Here is a 22,508-nt window from a genome sequence, read left to right as displayed (position 1 = left end):
ACTCACTATCAAGGGACTGTAACTTTTATTTTACAGAACCAAATATTAAGTTTAACGGTGTCCAGCACGTGCGAAGTCATTACTTTTAAATGTGGAGTTACTTTTTCTGGTTTCTTTGAAATGAACTTGGATTTTAATTGTTTCATTTTATTATTTCGTCTGCAAATATATCCTCTACTTCGTGAAAAACACATTCTTTTTTATAATATTAATATGCAATAATCACATTTAATATGAACTCATTTTAAAAAGCTGAAACACACTTAAATTGACTTAAAGAACAAATCAGTAACGTCACAACCTTAAACTTTAAATCATTTCAAAGAAAGAAATTCGCCATATAAATTGATTTCAGAATACTGAACGGGTATGTACTCAACTACGATAATAACATTGCTTTAACATAACCCGATACAGAAAGATTAATGCAACAAGTGGAATAAATAGTAAGAGTACTTACAGTCCCTGTAACTGTAGTGTGACTATAAATGCGTCATTGTAATTATGGACAGTTTGAGGAATCAATGGGTGAAGCATTTAAAATAACAATTAGAAATATAATATCATAATATATGCATAATCCACACAATACGCGCAACTTACACTTTTACCAATGCTGCATGCTGGGACAGGAGGGCGGGAGAATAGGATACCATAACTATTGCATAAGATTAAAAGTGAAACATATTCTTTATGCAGAATGTCAGCAGTTTAATTTTGAGAGGAGTGCATAGAGGTTTCGTGCAGAATATAGTTTCCTATTATCAATGCACTATAAAAATTTCAAATCCTTATTATATAAAATGTTTATCTATTATTTCAGTCCTACCCTCAATACCAGTTTGGTTACACTGTAGGTGATTACTTGACTGGAGATAATAAGCAACAGACTGAGGTTCGAAGCGGTCCATTGGTTGCAGGACAGTACAGCATTTCTGATCCCAACGGCAGCTTCAGATACCAGAGGTACGGAACCACTGGCCTCATCGGAGGATATCTTGGTTGAAATTAGATATGACATCATTGTGTTATTTGTATGTGATTGAACTGAAACATTAAAGAAATTTGCATAACTCATTTCGTAATTTATTTTGTATAATACACTGCTAGAAATAAATTAATGTTTTAACTACTTCAGATACATTTCAGAAATTACTTTGGTAATTGATTAACTTACACAAGAGTATCGTAAAGTGTATCTGAACGTACATTTGTCAAATTAGTATACGAATAAAAATGTTTTTACTATAATTATTTACATTATACACATTACCTACATTCTATGCAAAGCGCCGAATGATGCTTATTTAACCTTTTAGGCGCCAAATAAGCACGCATACCATAGTTTTACTTTTGACGAGGAAAATAAATTTCAAAATTTAGTATTGACGATATGCAACTACACATGAAGAAATGAGAGAGCTAATATTGAAAAAGAAATCTCGTTCACATCAGTTGAGGAACATATTATTTTTCAGTGGAATGTGTGTACTAAGCCCCCGCGACATGTGAAAGAAATAGATGTAACACGCAAATACATAATCCATTCATTTTTACCACTTCATTCTTAATGTTAATAACAATTCTATGCTAGCTTAGTATTTTAATATATTTTAAACATCATTGGTATCTTATTTTTTTAAATTCCGAGTCTTGTACTTTCTTCTATAAAAAAGAATATAATAAGAATTGAAAACACTAATTGACGTCATGTAGCCCACTTATAAGTGATATTTAAATAAATGGATTCACACTTTCGGCAAATGATTTGCCTATGTCAGAAGAGATCAATACATACAATCATATGAAAGTTAATCACTGTGTATTTAAGCAATGTTCGGGGTTCGTAAAAATGAAATTTAAAATATTCCCAAAGTCATTTGACACCCCTCGATGTAAAACAGCCATTTAACTATGTTTGGCTACGATAAGTGGACATGTTTGGGACACAAACACTTTTCTATGTTTTAATTACCAAAAACGTGAAATTATGTTAATTCATTCTTTCATGACAACTAAACCTCAAAGTAAGAGTTTCGGAACGTTGAGCACAAAATAATCAATTTAAATGTTAGTACAATGAACAGTACATAAGGCTTTTCTTGATTAAGGAGTGTTCGTGGTTCGTAAAAATGAAATTTAAAATGTTTTCAAAGCCTTATTACAGTTCTCAACGTAAAACAGTACTCAAACTATATCTTGCAAATATCCATTGGCAAATATTCTTTCATGACAACTGAACCTCAAGGTAAGAGTTACAGAATGTTGAGCACAAATTAATATATTTTAAAGATAGCAAAATTGCCACTGTAAGAACCATTTCTTTTCGTAAGTCTAGTTGTCCATATGACGACGGAATTAATAGCCCAGTTTGAATGAATTTCAGTAACGCATAGATAATAAAATTATTCTTCATCTCCAAAAATATTTGTGGATATTTATTAAAATATTCATACGTATTCTTGAGAAAATATATGAATAAAACATTTTATTGGCAACTTACACTATTATACGCGAAGTCCATAAAGAAACTATATACTTTTTAACGAAACTTAGTTAACGTTCATAACATGCATTGTAATTATATACTAAATAATGCACAATTCCATTCCCCTGTACAGTTGGTGAAGGTATTCATGGGGGTTGACGTTAGCGACCAGACACATATCACCATTTTCATAGAGTTTGCTGTACATATCGCTGAACTTGACTCAAAGCAGTGTAATTGTCAATGTTCAGTTCCAAACGCTTATCTCCGCTGAAATTGAACTTCAGTGGAACTTCATTTTCAGATATGAAATTCTTAGGTTTCAATTCCCGAAATGTCAACCTTACCCCTAACTGTTATATTACTATCATTTGTCAAACATAATATGTTACAGCATAAGAGAAACGACACATATTCAGTATTCAGGAGATTAATTGTTGTAATAGTAAATCAATTCAACTTCTTAAAGAATACCTGTATACCACAGTAAAATTTTGATTGCACTTCAATGACGAACTATATTTGCAGAAATAAGCGATTTTAGTAACTTAAGTCACTTATATATATATATATATATATATATATATATATATATATATATATATATATATATAGATATATTCATTTTGAGGAGCTATTGGTTTTTATTAATCATTAATTTACATGGTTTTCATCTCCATTTGCTGACATGTTGTGATCTCAACATTACAAACTAATCCATCCTTTTTTAACAATGTGTTCTGAATACAGAACTTGGAATACAGAAGAAACCAATTAGATTAATTAGGATGAGTTTAAATGAATCCCAAACTAACGTCCGGGTAGGAAAATTTTTGTCCACGAGCTTTCACGTCGAAAATAGCCTGAAACAAGAAGATGCCTTGTCGACATTATTACTCAACTTTGTTCTGGAATATGTTATAAGAAAAATCAAAGATAGCAACCATGGCATAGAATTAAAAGGTATTCACCAGGTTACGGCATACGCTGATGATCTAAATTTAATGGGGGATGATAAGAGAACAATGGAAAGAAACGCAGAGACCTTATTACACGCTTACAGGAATATGGGGTTTGAAGTAAATGCAGACAAAAAATAAATACAAGGAAGTTCGTCGGGACCGTAATACGGCAAATTATGGATGCATTAAAATATTAAATAATACTTTTAATAAACTGAATACTTTTAAATATCTAGGATCAATATTAACAGACGAAAATCATATTCATGAAGAAATTAAATGTCGAATAAAAACAGGGAATGCTTGTTACTATTCGGTTCAAAATGTCTTGTCGTCGCGAACTCAGTCGAGGAATTATAAGATGAAAATATATAACACGATAGTCATGCCTGTTGTTCTGTATGATTGCGAAACATGGTCGCTTACTCTGAGGGAAGAACATAAACTGAAATTATTTGAGAACAAGATCCAGATACTAATATTCGGACACAAGAGGAACGGGAATGGGGAATGGCGAAAACTTCATAACGAGGAACTACATAATATATACGGTTTACCCAACATTGTTAGGGTCATTAAGTCTAGGGGCCTTAGGTGGGCAGGTCATGTAGCTAGAATGGAAGAAAGTAAAAACGCTTTCAAAGTCTTGATGGAGGACCAATCGGAAAACGACCATTAGGAAGACCTAGGTGCAGATGGGAGACAATGCCTAGATGTATCTCGCAGAGATAGGAATACAAAGTTGAGACTGGATCCAATTGGATAAGGGTAGAAGTCAGTGGAGAGCTTTTGTAAACGGGTTATCAAACCTCCTGGTTCCATAGGCCATAGAGTTAGAGGTTTTTATTCTGCACATAGATTTGACAATATATCCAGCTCAATTTGAGGCACTATTTATTAGAGTATGGTATTCATAATTTTGTAATCAATGTCATTTCTTCAAATACATAAAATCTCTCATCTCAGTTATATAGTGTCTCTTACATTGATATCTAGTCGCGAATGACATAATCTTCAAAACAAATCATTTAAAAGGGCATTAATCCAACTAGTCAGAATTCAATTCAATGGCTTTGAGTGACCTTGTGTACTTACCTGCTGTGGGGAAAGAACTTGAAATAAAGAGGGAAAAATGCTCTTCCATGCATTTAATCATTAGTTTTGAAGTATTGTGGAGAAAGCGATAGGAATGTATTTTATACACCTGGAAACGAATAGGAACGTATATGTTGTGCATTCACCATTATCAGTTAGTATTCTTCGTGTAGAATGTAATATGTATAATTTTAACATATTTATGTAAAAAAAATATTAGGTTGGTGCGAAAAAACCTGCTTCATATGTGTCATTTCCAAAGGACAAAAGTGAAAACTAGAATATCTGATTAATAAAACTAGTTGAAATCTGCAATCTTTTGTCATTGCACAGCCAGCGATTGGATTCGAATATGTTCTCAACTGTACGTTGCATCCCCAGATATTCACCTACGATTTTCCTTCCCAACAAGAAATCAAGATGCCGAAGGAGGGATAAAGAGTGAGATATAGTATATTTGGGTTCAGTGGGTTAGGAAAGGAAGCCTGCCCCATTATTTGGGAGAGCTATTCTGTATAATATGAGACAATTCCTGGAAGCTTGCGCAACATTTCATGGTGTTTAGCATTATAATAATCTGCATACATTTTTTCACCATACATGAGAAAGACAGGATGAACCAATAACATCATGGGTCTCAATGCTGGCAACAATGCCTTTTGTGGGTAGAGAACTGGTTCAGGAAACCATTCTAGTCGTTGATTGCAAATCAACCAATTTGCGACTGTTTGCAATCCTCATACAATTTAATTTTTATTTTGAAATGACAATATGATGTAACAAACTTTCCCCGTTCCTTCTTACAGTCCAAGAACTGCACACTTTCAGAAGGCGGTTGTTACTGTCCCATGTCAACTCATGTAGCACGGGTCTAACCTTTTCTCCTTACCGATTGCAAGGGGCAGCCGAACGAAGGCATTAGTTTGTATGCCTATCTCGTCTGCTGTGATTTTTGGGCAAATTCAAAGCGGACATTTTATTCGAACCAATCTAATAAAACGATTATTTCCTGGGAACTTGAAGTTGGAATCCTAAGAACGTAGGAAAGTGCATACATTATGACTCAAAAGTACGTTATTAATATAATATCTGACTAGTGTTGCCTTTCAAATACAAAATCTAATCATGCTAGTATCCAAATCGAAAAAACAACCTTCTAATTTTACACTAACATTTAATGTAGGCTTCAAATTAGTTGCGTTCTTCACCTTTCTTTCAATTTCACCTATCAATCTATGTTCTTGTCTTCTTTATCCTAGCTTTTACTTTGTCACTATAAGAATATAAGAGATACACCAAATGTAGTAAGAATTGTATTTTTATTAATAAGTTTCAAAAATTGGTATTTTTAATTTTAAAGAGTGAACAACATATGCATATATATGATGTTTCGTTATAACTTGACGTCCCCCTCTCACAACCTTAGTCATATTATTCATACCAGAGTAGTAGAGAAAAATCATTTCGTTAATTTTTTAAATTTTTTTTATGTCACACACTCCTGTCACAGGGCACTTTAACATGTTCATCCGCTGCGATCTTGAGTGCGGCGTAGTGCATCTATATACCGCAAATTAGGCAAGTAAAAAATTACAATAGTAAGCAATAAGTAAATACTAGCTAAAGAGAGTAAGAAGCTGATAGAAAACCGTAAACTAAATATCAAATTAATTTCAATTGAAAACAAAAACAATGTTACAACACGTTTCATTTATAGGAATCCAGATTAATTCTTAGAAGATGATTTTTCGAGAAAATCGCAAATTTGAATTTTCGACTTCAAGGTTAGTGATCCCATTGCTGGGGACAGACGAAACATAACATGGTTAAAGGAGATTCAAAAATAGATTTTTTCGTCGTTTAGGGATCATAACACGTGTAAATGCTTTGAAATCTGAAATTCAATTGCTTTTACATGACAATTATACGTTCTTTTACCATTTTGTCTCTCGAAAGAACAAACAGGAGCACAAAATGATACAAAGGAACTAAAACAACTACAAAAAATCAGAAAACACTTAGAAGCCTATAATCGTTAACTCACACCACACCAAACAAGTTAAAAAGAGAGCATTTAAAACAAAGAAACAAACACATTTAATTAAATATTAGAAAACACATTTCAGTCAACAATAAATAACTGATAGATCACACAACTAGTTAAGAGCGAATCGAAAGGTACAAAGAAAGAAAGATTATTTAATGAATATATCAAACACTACACGCAAACTAATAATAAACAACTGAATCAACATCACAGCTTAAAGGAGTAACGAAATAAACGAACTCAACACATATAATAAAAATATCAGAAACAATTCAAGTTAATGATTAACAAGAGAAAACAAACAACAAATAACAACCCAACTGAAACCAAGGAAATGAACGAATATAATTAAAATACCAGAAAATTTATCCAAGTCAATAATCAACTAGTAAATCCATACCATGAACAGTTAAACTGAAAACAGGACGAAGGAAAGGAACCAAACACATCTATCTAAAATGTATATATGCACATATAAAAAGCTCATCCAAGTCGATAACCAAAAGCTGAAGCACATTAAAAGAGGTTACAGAAAAAAGTAAATGAAAGAAAACGTACCTAATGAAACTATTAGAAAGTACATAGAAATAAATAATCAACAACTGAAACCACATCACGCAATTTACGAAATCAAACCAAATACAACAAAGAAATAAAACAATGTTATTAACATAACTAAAACCAAATCTAACAACGAAATATAACAAAGAAAAATTAAAATATCAGAAAACACATATAAATCAATAATCAACGGATGAAACCCAATATAGGAATATAAATAAGTACTAACCAAGTGGATTGATAACTAATTGATTGATTTATATTTAGTTTGCTGTTATCGGTGATATGAATAATACTAGGTATACAGTTGAAAGCGTGATATAGACCACTGGAATTAGTTCAGTGTTCTTAAAACTGGAATTAATCCTGGAGCCTCTTGAACCAAAGGCTCGCTCTATCTACAAGACCAACGAAGAGGATCAAATAAAATAAAGAAGTACATACTAAAATTAGTGAGAAATTGTCGATAAATATATCATGAAAGGCGATATGACATTCAAACGCTAGGCATAGAGTGAAATTAAAATAGAGGTCAAGACAATTTTGCTACACAAGTAAGATATCAAGTAAAAATGGCAAAGAAGGAATTTGAAATAAACTAATGGTTTCAGTATCATTGAAGAGAATAATGCCGCTCGAGTCCCACAATAATACTTATAGTAAACATAGACAAGTGTGATAGAAACACTTGTAGCTTTTTGTTTACAGTAATATACAAAATAAATAAATCACTATTGGTTAATATGGAAATCAAATCTAGCGTATTATTCATGAAGAGGAATGAACAATTTTCGTTGCATTGTAGAGGAAATTGACTTATTAGAAACGTAGTAAGAGGTATGCTGAAGGGTAAACCTAAGAAAAAAAATCCAAAATTGAAAGGCAAGCCATCATGACATAACATTTGGATTGATGATAATGATATCGTATTTAATTTGCATAAGGTTTAGATGTTGAATTACAATTACTGTATCTCATAGGCATAAAGGAAGATATTTTGTGGCAATTAAATTAATTATGTCTACTTTCGTCGCGAAATGTAGCCATAAGTGTATGAAGGATTTCTTGTTAAATAATTTCTGAGAAACTTCGCTGAAGAATTAAAATTTCTTTAATGAATATTCTGTCATAAAGTGTTTTCCACACGTCCTTTTATTAAGATTAGTACTAATAGCAGAAAAGGAAAAGAAATCGGATTTAAACAAAAGAAATGCAATGGCTGAAGGATGCTTTCAAATCACACAACCATATATAAGGAGAACAAACATAGTGCTTAAGTACAGTAATATCCTAGGTAGCAAAAGAATACATCAGAATGAAAACTATTGCCGTAGGTACACTAACTACTAATTGAAGTGTTCGCAGTAATATTGGCATTGATAAATTACATAATATTTTATTTCGTATATATTATTTTAATGGTTATTTTCGCATTATTGAAGTGTTTAGACAAGATTGCAATGCCGTACTTACCATCTAAGTACGTGAAATTTAAGCTTTAAGTTTGAACTAAAAAGCAGTTAGACATAATATAATAAATCATTTCAGAACAGTTCCATCTTTGTCAAACTATCAACTATTTTTACAAAATTTAATCCGAAGATCTCGTGTGGTTTGCCACTACTTGAGATCTAATCGGCACTGAAGAAATGAACAGGGTATGTGCGATTAATCATCTAACTTTACTCTAATATAATTCAACATGCTAAACTAATTTAAAATATTTACTTGTTGAGTGAACTAAACTACTGCCTCCTTTACTTCACTATGAATTAATGCTTGTTGAGATCTTTAACAATCTTCAATTTTGTTCTATTTTATCCTTGCCAATAGACAAGACACAACTTCAGTTCTTTCTTAATAGTAGTCTTTGTCAAATAGTTTTTTTAAAAAATTCGAAGTGCAATACACTACATTTAAAGACTTCTAAAACTACTCATACTCAATACTTGACTGGAAATTGGATATAATAGGCTCAGATGTTTACTATATAGAATAAAGTAGTCCGAAACCATTACTTACAAAGTACAATTTAATTGCAATGTTCAAAATAAATAATTCAACTATTCAAGCTTATTCGAACCAGGTTACAAAGAAGAAATAGCTCTCATCTGCAGACATTACATAAAAACCCTTTTTATACGGTAAATCACATGGAATATAATATTTTTGCTCCCCATTTTAATGATTATCAGAGTTTTCCAAAAATATTAATGAATTTTGGAACGTATAAACTTCTAATTTAGTGTTTTCTGTTTTTTCTTATACATATAATATATTACTCAACTTTATAAACATAGTACAGGATTTTATTCCAAATTTCTTAGAATTTTGTGTTCTCATATGAGCAACATCCACCATACTATTGCAAATTAAATTAACTTTTAGCGTTAAAGTGTATATTCTCTATTATTGTATAATTTCCACATTAACAGGTCTTCGTTTTGCTCGCTGCTTTTGTGGCTGTCACTTCTGCGGTTGGTGTGTTGGGAGGATATGGCCTTGGTGGATATGGTCTTGGAGGATACGGACTAGGTGCTTATAACTACTAGGTAAGTATTCGTATTCAAATTGTTTTCATTCTACATTTATACTTGATCTTTAAAACTTTGATGAGTAAAATAATTGTGTAGGTCTAATAATTGTCATGGAGAGCTGAATGGGTAATTTACTTACATCATATTAGATTACTAAAATTTTGATATCTCTTTCCAGAACAAAAAATTAGTATCTTTTAATAGAGGATCAATTTTCAATTCTTTGGATTGTTGATGGACGTAGACTTTATTCATACCAAGAAAAACAAATTACCGTCGCTACACAATGGCTACTACTAACAATGTACTATTACTATAAGTATTAAGGAATTAAGTGCCACCTGCCAACAGGGAATCTGTGTTATTTTTCAGACCAAATTGATTAATTGTTGAAAACAGAGACAGTGCAATATTGAAGGATAAAGAAAATGCAAATGTGGGAGGAACAGGAAGAACCTGAGGAAACTCGACACCAGGTTTTCCATCTCAAACTCACATGAACTGTGAACGAACCAATTACTTTTCTGTTCCACAGAGCCACATTGTAACATATAATTTTATCAATTGCAATTGTTAGATGGAGTTTGACAAATGTTGAATTACAAATAATTTCAATTATCATAAATGTGATGTAGATTATTAAGAGATATTCGAATTAGGAATTATTTTCTTTATGAATATGGACCTTTCTCTTAACTTTCAAGATGTACAAACCACGTGTACTATGATTACCTAGTACTTATTTTACTGTTTATTGAAAATAATTCTGTAATGGTGAACTGCACGTTAGAATTTAAGATTTAGATTTCTTGTCTATCGGCATATATTTTCATGTTAGCCCGTCACGTATGAAGGATGTTGTCCTTCGACGAGTATACTATCCGGGTAAAGGGAGGGCAGAAACGATTGGGAAAGGAAGGAAGCAGTCTGGGACCTGTATGTTATTTACCACCCTGCATCTGCATGATATGAATGAGAAAAACCCATGAAATCCGCATTCAGAATGACTAGCCTGAAAAACCTTTTTACAATTTTTCAACCGAGTGTCCCCGCTGGGAATCGAACTCGGAACCACTCACACCGAAGGAGAGAGCATTAACGACTACGCTATACGGTACTAACTACATATAAGAGATATACTATTGAAATCACATAATGTATTATTAGCTGACTCTATTATTATTTCACAGAAACAAATACTTAGTTTAACGCTGTCCAACATCTGGGATATTATTTTTAAATGTAGAGTTATTTTTCTGGTTTCTTTTAATAGAACTACAATTTTAATTATATGATATCATTTATTTCCGCTACAAGCATGTACTTTGCTTTGTGAAAATACATTTTAATTAATATAATTTTAATATTTAATAATATAATTTCGTGTAAATTTATTATAGAAGGGAAAGGGCCATTTAAGTAGACTTGGAGAAAAATCCGTACCTTCGCAAATTTAAATGCCTGATCATTTCCAAGAAAAGAAATCGCCAGGTAAATTGACTTGAAAGTAAAGAATGGATATGTACTGAACTTTGATAAGAACATAGTAAAAATAAAGTATAATATTTTGCCTTAATTATCTACTCACTTCTTCAACATAACTGGATACAGAAAGATTGGGGCAAAAAGTGGGATTATTAGTAAGAGTACTCACAAGATAATATGACGACAGATGCGTCATTGTAATTATGCAGGATTTGGTAAACAGTAAGTGAAACATTTAAAAATGTAATTAGAATTTTTGTAAAATATGTATAGTTCATATAAAATGAGCAGAGATCCATCTTTACTAATGTTCCTGTTGGGGCAGGAGACGAATGACTTTAGTATCATAACCATTGGATAAAATTAAAAGTGAAACTCATTCTTTGTGGATAACTTAATCTATGTCAGCAGTAGAATTTTGAGAGGAATGTGTGGAAGACCTTTGTACGGAATAGTCCCCTGTTATCAATATACTACAAAAATTTTATAATACTAATTATAAGAAGTCAGTGGAGAGCTTTTGTGAATGAGGCATTGAACCTTCTGTTCCATAGGCCATAGAGTCAGTTACTTACTTAATTAATTATAAACAATATTTATTTATTGTTTCAGTCCTACCCTCAATACCAGTTTGGCTACACTGTAGGTGATTACTTGACTGGAGATCGTAAACAACAGACTGAAGTTCGAAGCGGTCCACTTGTTGCAGGACAGTACAGCATCATTGATCCTAACGCAGCATCAGATATCAGAGGTACGGAACGACTGGTCTCATCGGAGGATACCTTGGTTGAAATTTGATATGGTATTATTTTGTTAACAGTATGTGATTAAATTGATACATTAAGGAAATTTGCACAACTTATCTAGTTACTTATTTCCAAAAATATACTGCAAAAAAATGAGTATTACTTTTGATATTTGACCTATATAGGTTTCTGCACTGTATCAGAATGTACACGTCCCAAATTAATATGTGAATAGAAATGACTTTTTTATATATAGTTAGAACTAACTCCGGATGACACTTATTTACTCATTTAAGTAGGTATCTGGCCAAAAGTGCATATGCCACATATTTTTGAAGGAGCGGATTTTTTTCAAAATTTAGTGGTGATGATTTGCAGTTACAAATAAAAAATGTGTTTTTGAAATGTTCGAAACTACCGGAAACAATAAGGAGTCGAACACATAAAAAACAGAAGAGTTAAAATTCCAGTGGTTCTTCCACAGTAAATTCTTCTACCTGTATAACGTGCAACAAAGGCACTCGTGGTAGCCATTAGACAAAAAGAAATTAGCTACTAAGCTGCCGCAACTGGAGAAAGAAATAAAAGTAACAGGTAAATTCATAACGCATTCCTTTTAGCATTTGTTTATTAATGTTAATAGCAAGAATATATCTAGCCTAGTATTCAAATATATTTTGGTACAATTAGAGTTTTAATGTATTTTTCAATTTTATGTCTTGAGCTGTTTCTATGAGAAAGAAGATGATGATAATTAATTGCACTGATTAAGGGGGTGGTACGAGAGGAACTCAGAAACCAATGACGTTGCTTCAAACTCACAAAAATCTACGTTTCATCCCAGTGTGTTTGTTACCTAGACGAGAAAACAGATAACTAGATATTTTTCTCTTTCTTGGTGCCCAATTTACCAGATTACACCGTTCGAACTTCCATAACTCACTTTTTCTACCACGAATTTATTGGCTCCTGACATCCAGTCCTTTAGTATCACTTAGAATGATATGTAGATGCTAATAACAGCATCTTCAACACATTTTTTTTTTTAAGAATTCAAACAAGCTGAAAGTGAGTTCAATGCCTTTTGCTCGGATTCGTGCGCTCTTCTGTTGTGTGGGAAGTGAAGTGAAGAGAAAAGAAAAGAATAATAAATTTATCTTGGATTCAATCTTAATTTTGATGTATTACTAAAATATCTGTGAAGTACTATTATTATTATTATTATTATTATTATTATTATTATTATTATTATTATTATTATTATTATTATTATTAATAATAATAATAATATTAATAATAATAATAAAACTTTAGACAGTAGTTCTATCTGCAATATTTTGTGTGTCCGTGATTTCTGAGAATATCATATTAATGTCAATGGAAGACTGTGTATGTAATAGAAAAGACAAAGTAAGATCCTAAAAACTTCAACATCTCTATATGAACAGTGAGTATAACGCAATAGGTGTTTAGGGGTATACTATCAGAAAGCGAAAAGCAATGCTTACGTCGTACCTTCTCCACTACCAGTTAGTATCCTTAACGTTACTTGGATAAGTGTAACATGTCTTTATGTGAAAATATTACGCTATTGCAAATGAAATGTTAAGTTCAGATGTGTCATATAAAAAGAACAAGAACGAATACTACAACACTTTGTTAACAAGGATAGATTCCATCTGCTCTGCCAACGATCGAATTCTCCGAGGCAAAGAAGTCATCAACTCCACGTTGCACTGCCGACCATAGCAAATGTCTTCTCTCTCAACTAGTTATATATAGATGACTAGTTATATGTAGATCATAGAAGAGATAATCAGTTACAGATACATCGGTGGAATACTGTCGGTGAGAAAAAGATTCATACTACATTTTAGGGAGAGTCTTCACCATTATTTGCGCGATATGTGGGAGAGTTGTGTTGTGCAACATGAGACTATTGCTGGAAGGGTGCGGTACATTTCATGTAGAGCAGCTCAATAACGATTTGCATAAAGGGTTTCACCTCGGCTGACACAGACTGGATGGATCAATCCCATCATAGATCATCGCACTAGCAACAACAGTTTCTGTGAGTAAAAAGGCGATTCTTTAGATCATCTGAGAGGTTGATTAGAATCCAACTAACTCCTGACTGTATGTGGTTGTCATAACATATATATTTTTCATCTGAAATGACGAAGTGTTGCAGAAAATTTTCCGGTTACGACTTACAGTTAGAAAACAACATACTTTAAAAGGGCGACTGTTATTGGCATGTATCAACTGGCGTAGAACCTATAGGTCTAACATTTCCAACTTACTGATTGCACGGAGCAGCTGAACGACGGTGTTATGTGCTTAACCACTCTGCTATGTTTGTCCGGCTAACACTTTTCTAAGGATCCGCTTGTTTGTCATACCTGAGGAGCGTATTTGAATATAATGGTGGTCCATGTACTAGGGAATTGCAATGTTGTATCACAGGAATGTTGCAATGTTGTATCACACGAAGGAAATTAAACAAATGAATGACTACGATTGGGGCGTTCAAGAATTCAAATCAATGTTTTGGAGGCTTGCTTCATGAAAAGACCCAGTTTGAAGTCAAGAAAAACGTCTCATGCAATTTTCCGTTCTATATGGTAGTTTTTCAACTTCTGCTCAGCAACACATTGCCTCCTGACTGTCTGACTATACCAGTAAGTATTCTAGACGTGTTTGTGACGTTGAATCTTAGTGGAACTCTTTGTGTTAATGAGGTCAGTTACCAACTTATACGTCAAAGTGGACATTCCTTTCGTAGAAACCGAATAAAACCATCCATTGGGAACCTAGAGCAAGGGCACCAATGAAATAAAGGAATTAGAAAAGAACACAGAACATGCGTTAAATATACGTATTCACAGAATATCTGCTAGTGTTACCTCTCAATTCGCAGAAATGCATTCTCACTTATAAGTCCAACAAAGTTTAAAATTGCAAACTAACATATGTTGTAAGCTTCAAATTAGTCGTGTCCTTCGTCTTTCTTTTAAAACCACCTACGGCTATTTTTATGCCTGTTTGTACTTTCTTAGTATATGAACATGGAAGAGATGGTAAATGTAAATATGATATATTTATTAATTAAGTTTTGTAATGTGTGTTTTTAACTTTAATAGTGAAAAAACTTGTGTATATATTGCATTTCCATATATTTTGATCTTTTCTAGTACAACCTTAGTCATATTATTCAGAGAGATTACTACCATAGTAGGAAAAGAAACATTTTATTCAAGTTTGTAAAATTGATATCAAAGTACTCTTGCAATAAGGCAATTAAGCATGTTTTCCCGCGGCCATCTAAGTATATTATACCCTAGGCAGAAACGAAATCACAGTGGTAAGGAATAAGTTAATACTACCTCATAAAAATAAGATGTCGAAAGAAAGCCTTCCAATAGGTTTCTCTGTTTCAACTGTTATTTTCAACGTACAAAATTTTAGTATTAGAATAAGTTTTATATATATAAACCACAATCAATTCTCTATAAGTCTGGTTTGAAGATCCTCAAATTTTTATTTTGAACCTCATGGGAAGGATCCTTAATACAGAGGAAGAACAAAAAAATAAAAATCTAACTATTGCCCAAAAATCTATTTTTCTTTATTTAGAGGTCATGAAACGTGTGAATCAGTTAAATTTCGAATACGGTCCTTTTTCGCGATTACCTACACTTTGTTCTGTGTCTTGAGACAGAAAAGAGAAGAGGAGTGCACAAATGAAACAAAGAAACAAAAACAATAACTATCTAAAATATCAGAAAGCCCACTCAAATCAGTAACCATCAAGTAAAAACACCAAACAAGTAAAAAAGGAAAACAATTGAAACAAGGTATAAGGGAAGGGATAAGGATAAGGATAAAAAACGTATTGAAGTAAACAGTAAATAAGAGATAGACAGAGCAGCTAAAGGACGAACCAAATGATACCAATAAACAAAATTCTTCTAATGAATATATCAAAAGGTACATTCAAGCTAATAATGAATAACTGAATTCGCATCACAAAAAAAAAAAAAAAACTTAAAATGGAATCAAATGAAGAAAGACAACACACGTAACTAAAATATCAAAAACGCATTCAAGTTAATAATCAACTAGAGAAAAAAAGAACAATCAGTAACAAAAATAGGAAAGAGAACCAAATGAAATAAACAAACAACACACACCTAACTATAAACACACGGTTGCCGTACTATCGAACAGCCTAAAGGAGCTCAGTGCTTACAACAGTTTCACGTTAATGTTACAATAACGTGTGTGATGAAAGCATGATTCGCTTTCTTTGGAGAAATCTACAAAATAAATTAATTGATAATAATTAATGTGAAAATGAAATGTAGTGTAATATTAACGTGGGCTTACTTATTAGTCTAGCATATCTCATATCTCTAGTAAGGAACCATACTACAGATAGTAAAGTGCTGAGAAATGAGTGAATACCGTTGTATTGGAGAAGAGACTGTCTCATTAGATATACAGAAAGATATATGATAAAGGATAAAAAAAGGCAAAAAAGTTAAACAAACAATTAATTTAAAAATTTGGAAAGCAACCAACGGTTGCATAGTACTTGCATTTATACTGACGTCGTATTTAATTTGCATAAGGTTTAGATGTTCAAGAAAAATTACTGTATCTTGTTAGCAGAAATAGAGATATTTTAGTGCAGTTGAATTAATTAATTCTACTTTAGCGTGAAATATAGCTACTATTAAAAAATGATTTTTATCTAGAAATTCCAGGTAGATACATCGCTTACATACTAAAGATTTGTTTCCTGCATCTCTTGTCATAACCAGTTTTCTACACGTTTTAATTAAAATTAGTATTAATAGTAGAAGAGGAAAGAAAATCAGCTTTCAACGGAAGAAACTTGAAGGAAGAAAAATACATTCTTATATAAGGAAAATAAACATAATGGTTAAGTATAATAGTATCATACTCTGCAAAGAGATATATCAGAATGAAAACCATTATCGTAAATAAAGTATAAAACTAATTGAGAAGTTTGAACAACATTGGGAATGATAAATTATTTAATGTTCCATTCAGTATCTGTTCTTTCAATGGACAGTTTAGTGTTATTGAACAGTTTCACAAAATTGAAAATATATAGTTAGTATCTAAGTGCGTGAAATTTAAGCTATAAGTTTAAACTGTAACGAAAAATCAAAGAGACTAGCTTTAATTCAAAGTTTAATCCGAAGTGTTTTTAGTATGTGATGTAAAATGAATGTGCAAGCATATGTATAAAACCTCGAGTGTGGTGCTTCATATTTCATTAACAAAACTACATAACACATTTGAAACAGAATTAGCAGTTATTTGATATAAGGATGCTGAGCTTGGGAAGTTGTTATGTTTACGGATAGATTGATAAGAAATTGTTTTGGGTGAAAGCAACAATTTTTATTGTTATTACGTTGTAGCTTTGTTGGCAGCTATTTATATGTTTCGAAATTTATACAGTGGCCCAACAGTAGGTATACAGATCAACATCGATCAGGTGTGACATTTTAATTTACTAAGGTAAATTTATTTGCTTTGATTTGTCCCGAGCTTAAGTTACAAATATAAGTGAAAAGAAATTAAGAACAAGCAATGAAGAAACTAAGTTAATACGTGTATAGATAATAATAAGTAAATGATATAAAATGTCATGAGCCGATCAGTATGGGACTGTACACCTACTTTTTGGCCACCCTGTATGTATTGTAAACAACAATATTAAAAGAACGAAGATCACGAGAGCAGCATTTTATCGGAGTATGAAACAAATGTTTGAGGTATAAAATTGGAACAAAGAATAAGTGTGGTAGTAATTCTTTTCTGTTGTTAGCTGCGTCTATTGAATAATTTAAGGGATCTTCAGCTTATAACGGAAAAAAGCAAGCATGAAAAAATCAAGTACAGTTACAAAGAACTTTATGTCAATGATTTCATACAGCATTCAACTTGTTACAAAACGCGGCATCATGATATATTTATTGTAATAATGTATTATTGCTTTTAAGCTTTCGTTTTCATCATTGCTATTATGCTTATGTCTTCAAATATTCTGAGATTATAAATTGGGAGAAACTTGTAATTATTTGTTCCTAAACTTATTTATCGGTTCCCACGTGAATCTAGGTACTAATTACTCCAATGATAGCTAGTTGAATCATCATGACAATCATATTTCTTGTTTTCCTAATATTCTTCACTATACTATTTTTTCTCATACCATTTCAATAATCAATCGTTTGATACTTTATCAATATATCTAATTTACCGCATCCTTCTATGTCAGTTCAAAAGTATCCATTTCCTGTTTTCCTCTTTTATTAGAGTCCATGCCTCACATTCTTACAAGGGGCATCCATACACAAACTTCCATAAGCCTTTTCTTTATTTGTACGTCAATGCTTTTGCTAGAAGCTTCATGTTTATTTTCGAATGCTATCTTTTCATAAGCTATTCTGGATTTTACATCAGTTTTGCATACATTAAAACTTGTTAAGTTACTAGATATAGAAAATTCCTTCTACTTTACCAAAATGTAATCTCTTATTTTAACCTAATTTTTCTTGGTGTATAGTTATGAAAATTGGGAACTACTTGAGAGAAAATAGTATTTGAATCCAATCAAGGAAAGTATCGAAAGGAAGGTTACTTTCAATGTACTGATAACTCCTTCCATAACATAAATAGGCTGATTGATTTTCTTAAACTCTTAGTCTTTTTTTTTTTTACCAGTTAAGTTACATTCATAGTTTAGTAATCGTCTCTTGTACCTTTTGTTCTAAATCCAAGAAAGGCGAAGAGAATAGGAACAACGTGAAAGCAGTGTATAATAATAGGCATTCTAATATCAGAATTACATGTAATAGGTTCAAGTATCATTATAATAGGTTACAATAAGAAAAAGCTTTTCACACCTAGAATTTGAACATTTGAATAATTAGATGAAGTAGAAGTAAGATAAAATTTAAAGTGTACTCAACTGTCGTATCGAAAATGAAGAAAATAATTCAGCTCCATATCAATATAATTTTGTAAGCAGCGGAGAAAAAAGGAAATATTTTGCTTTTTAGTTATCTTTTACATGTAATGTTATTGCTGTAAGATTACATCAATTTGCTGTATAATAATGTGTTATATTCATAAAGGAAAGTACAAACTTAACTTGCATAATCCACACTGAAGAAATAAAACACGATATGGACAATTAACCATCCAACTCCGACTTCGTTGTAATTCAACACGCAAAACTAATTTATTTAGTTGTTAACTAAACCAAACTACCATTTTGTTTATTTCACTACGAATTAATGTTTGTAGAGAACTTTCACAATCTTCAATTTTGATCATAATCCTTCAATTTTATCTCTAACATAAGGGCAAGATACTTCTCCAGTTAATTTTTTATCGTAATTTTGGTTAAGTATTTTTGTTTACAAGTTAGGGGTGCAATTCAGTACAAATAAAGATTTTCTTTTCTCCATACGAAGATTCACAAGAATCTGTGAACATGTTCCACAAATATTAACGATTTCCAATAAAATAGTTACTAACCATTATTTATAAGCTATACTTTTATTGGAAATATTCAAATAAGTAGTTAATTATTCGAGCTTATTCGATCTAGATTACAGAAAAGAAATACTTTCATTTACGAAAGGAAACAAGAAATCTTTTCAAGTGTTAAATAACTTCACATACATTTATATATACTTTCACAATAAAATTGATGCTGTCACTATTTCCCAAAATAAAATGTTAATTGATTTTGGAATGTATTGAATTGTAATTTATATTGTTACCTTATATATTGTAATATCTTACCAAACGTTGTAAAGATAGTGCAGGACATTGTTAAAACGTTTTCAAGATTTCGTTTTCATAAGGATCAATAATCACTTTACTGTTCCAAGTTAAATAGGTTTTGTCATGAAAGTGTATAGTCTGTATTATCATGTATTCCTCATTAACAGGTTATCATGTATTCCTCATTAACAGGTTATCGTTTTGCTTGCTGCTTTTGTCGCAGCCACTTCTGCCGTAGGTTTCTTGGAAGGAAGGATATAGTGGATATGGTCTTGGTGGGTATGGTCTTGGTGGGTATGGTCTAGATGGATACGGACTTGGTGCTCACAGCTTCTACGTAAGTAATTCGTTCTCGTTATACAACATTTCAACTTTATGCGAGTACAACACTTCACCTCTGTAAATTTTGACGAGTACAATAATTGTTCTGGTCCAACAGTCCTGGGGAAGAATTGATTAGCTAGTTTACGTACATCATGTGACAGTTACGATTTTTGGTTTCACAACATATAATGTAAAGTGTTTTAATTTAATTTACAACAGAAACAGTATACTATTTCGTAATAAACTGGAGATCTATTCTCGTCTGGGTTGTCGCTGAAATCGAGAAAAACAAAATTACCGCCGCACACAATTACTACTACTTCTACCAATAATAACAATAACATTAATAATAATATAATTATTATTAACAATATATATATATATATATATATATATATATATATATATATATATATATATATATATATATATACGGAACAAGGTTCTGAACGCACAAAACAGTATAAGAAAATCAATAGCTGTAGTATTATTTATTGTTATTTGAATCCTCTAACTTTATTGTGAATAAAGAGACAAATTATTAGTTTTGCGTTGACTTTTTTGTACTAAGGAGTTATTATTTCTAAAGTAAGAAATGGGTTAAAATTTTTCAGTTTTACACGCTATGCTTATAACATGTTAGCTAAAAAAAGAGAGATAATTATTGAACGCGAATAAACGTGAATTGAATAGAGGAAATGGAAACGTGGAAGAGAACAGGATAATTTCTAGGAAAAGTCTAGAGTTACGATGTTGTTCAGCACAAGCTAACATAGTCTAGGAACGAACAAGGGATCCCCTGCACTAAACACGAACTGTTTAACACTTCACAACCGCTGTCCTATAGGATTTTTTTTCCTATTTTCAAAGGATGTACCTAGGTATGAACATTTTGTTCCACTCTTCAGTATCAACGAATTTTAATTACAATGAACATGTTATCAATTTTTAAAAGAAAAATAATTATGGAACTTCCTGTTGGGTTTCAAGGAGTGAAAACATTTTTGTTGTGTATACCTATTTCACGTTTGACTCTATGCTTTTTTAAACACGTATGTTGAAAATTACAAGCATTATGATTATGGTAAAATACAAAAGAATCTTGAATTTTAATTGATTGATTTTTTTTAAAAAAAACTATATGTCAATTTTGTCCCGTACTTCGTAAAGTATATTTATCTTATAATGTTAATGTTTAATAATCAGATTTAAACTTAAGTAATATTGAATTTATTTGTGACCCAAATTCGTTTTGAAGAAGTAAGGAATGTATGACTACATTTCTATAAATATCGTTTCATAAAATAATCCAAATAAGTAGGCTTGAAAATAAAAAGAAGTCTTAGTTACCCAAAACGTGTATAACATAATAAATTTGCTAAAATATTAAATGATTAAAACCATTGCCTTAATTACATGTTCGTTACTTCAGCAAGAAAACACAGTGACACGGAAAGCATCATTGAAATTACAGAATTTCTGGGAAAATAGATCTAGGTTTAAAGCAGCTACTGGAAATTGTTTAAAATATACATAATTCGCACAATATTGTTAAAAAACACTCACTTTAGCTAATGCTGCATGATGTGACAGTGAAATCCACTGTAGGGTTAAATATCAATCATTGAATAACATTAAAATTGAAAGAGTTTTCTATAAGAAATGACAGAATTTGAGACTGCCGTCGAGGACTCTTAGATAGAATGGGCCCCATGTTATCAATAATAATATACCATTTAATATACCTATTAAATATATTTATCTATTCTTTCTATTCCTATTTATCTATTCTTATTTATCTATTTTTAGTCCTACCCTCAATATCAGTTTGGCTACAATGTAGGGGATTATTTGACTGGAGACCGAAAGCAACAAACTGAGGTTCGAAGCGGTCCATTTGTTGCAGGACAGTACAGCATCGCTGATCCTAACGGCAGCTTCAGATACCAGAGATACGGAGCCACTGGTCTCATTGGAGATTATCTTGGTTAAAATTTGATACGATATTAGTGTGTTATATGGAATTGAAGTTGCAGAATAAAGAAATTGCATAACTTATTTGATTAGTTAATTTTACAATTTTTTAAAAATCTTTTATTGATTTTTGACAATATTAATATTCAATTAATGTAACTCTTTTCATTTAAAGCTACCCTTCAATTAAGCGTTGCGGAATGTTTACTATTAATTGATCTATTTTGAAGAAGCACAATGCTTAATGCATAAAGCGTTTTCCTATGCTTAGTTTACTTCTGCAAATTATAAGTTACCCTCTTGGTCCCCCAATGGTTTGGCAAAACGATTCAATTTATTTTTTCAAAATTATGTATCCTGAACGATTTAATCCACAAGAAAATCGTAGATTAAAGTCTCGAATTAGTTCTGGTGAATCCTTGTGAATCTAGTAGCATCGGTATATACAGA

At 31.6% G+C, this 22,508-nt stretch overlaps 1 protein-coding gene across 1 annotated transcript; it reads left to right on the top strand.

The window, feature by feature from the left end:
* The first annotated feature begins 10,545 nt into the window (after window positions 1-10,545).
* Window positions 10,546-22,076, top strand: LOC145685496 (cuticle protein 8-like). Its single transcript, XM_081757894.1, has 4 exons — window positions 10,546-10,626; window positions 11,788-11,929; window positions 17,381-17,457; window positions 21,894-22,076. Exons 1-4 carry the CDS (start codon window positions 10,546-10,548, stop codon window positions 22,074-22,076), a joined length of 483 nt encoding a protein of 160 aa, XP_081614020.1.
* Window positions 22,077-22,508: the final 432 nt, after the last annotated feature.

This window comes from Thermobia domestica, chromosome 5, assembly GCF_964235325.1.
Source record: "Thermobia domestica chromosome 5, izTheDome1.hap1.1, whole genome shotgun sequence".
In the NCBI taxonomy this organism is placed as follows: Eukaryota; Metazoa; Arthropoda; class Insecta; order Zygentoma; family Lepismatidae; genus Thermobia; species Thermobia domestica.
This window is presented reverse-complemented; position numbering and strand designations above follow the sequence as displayed.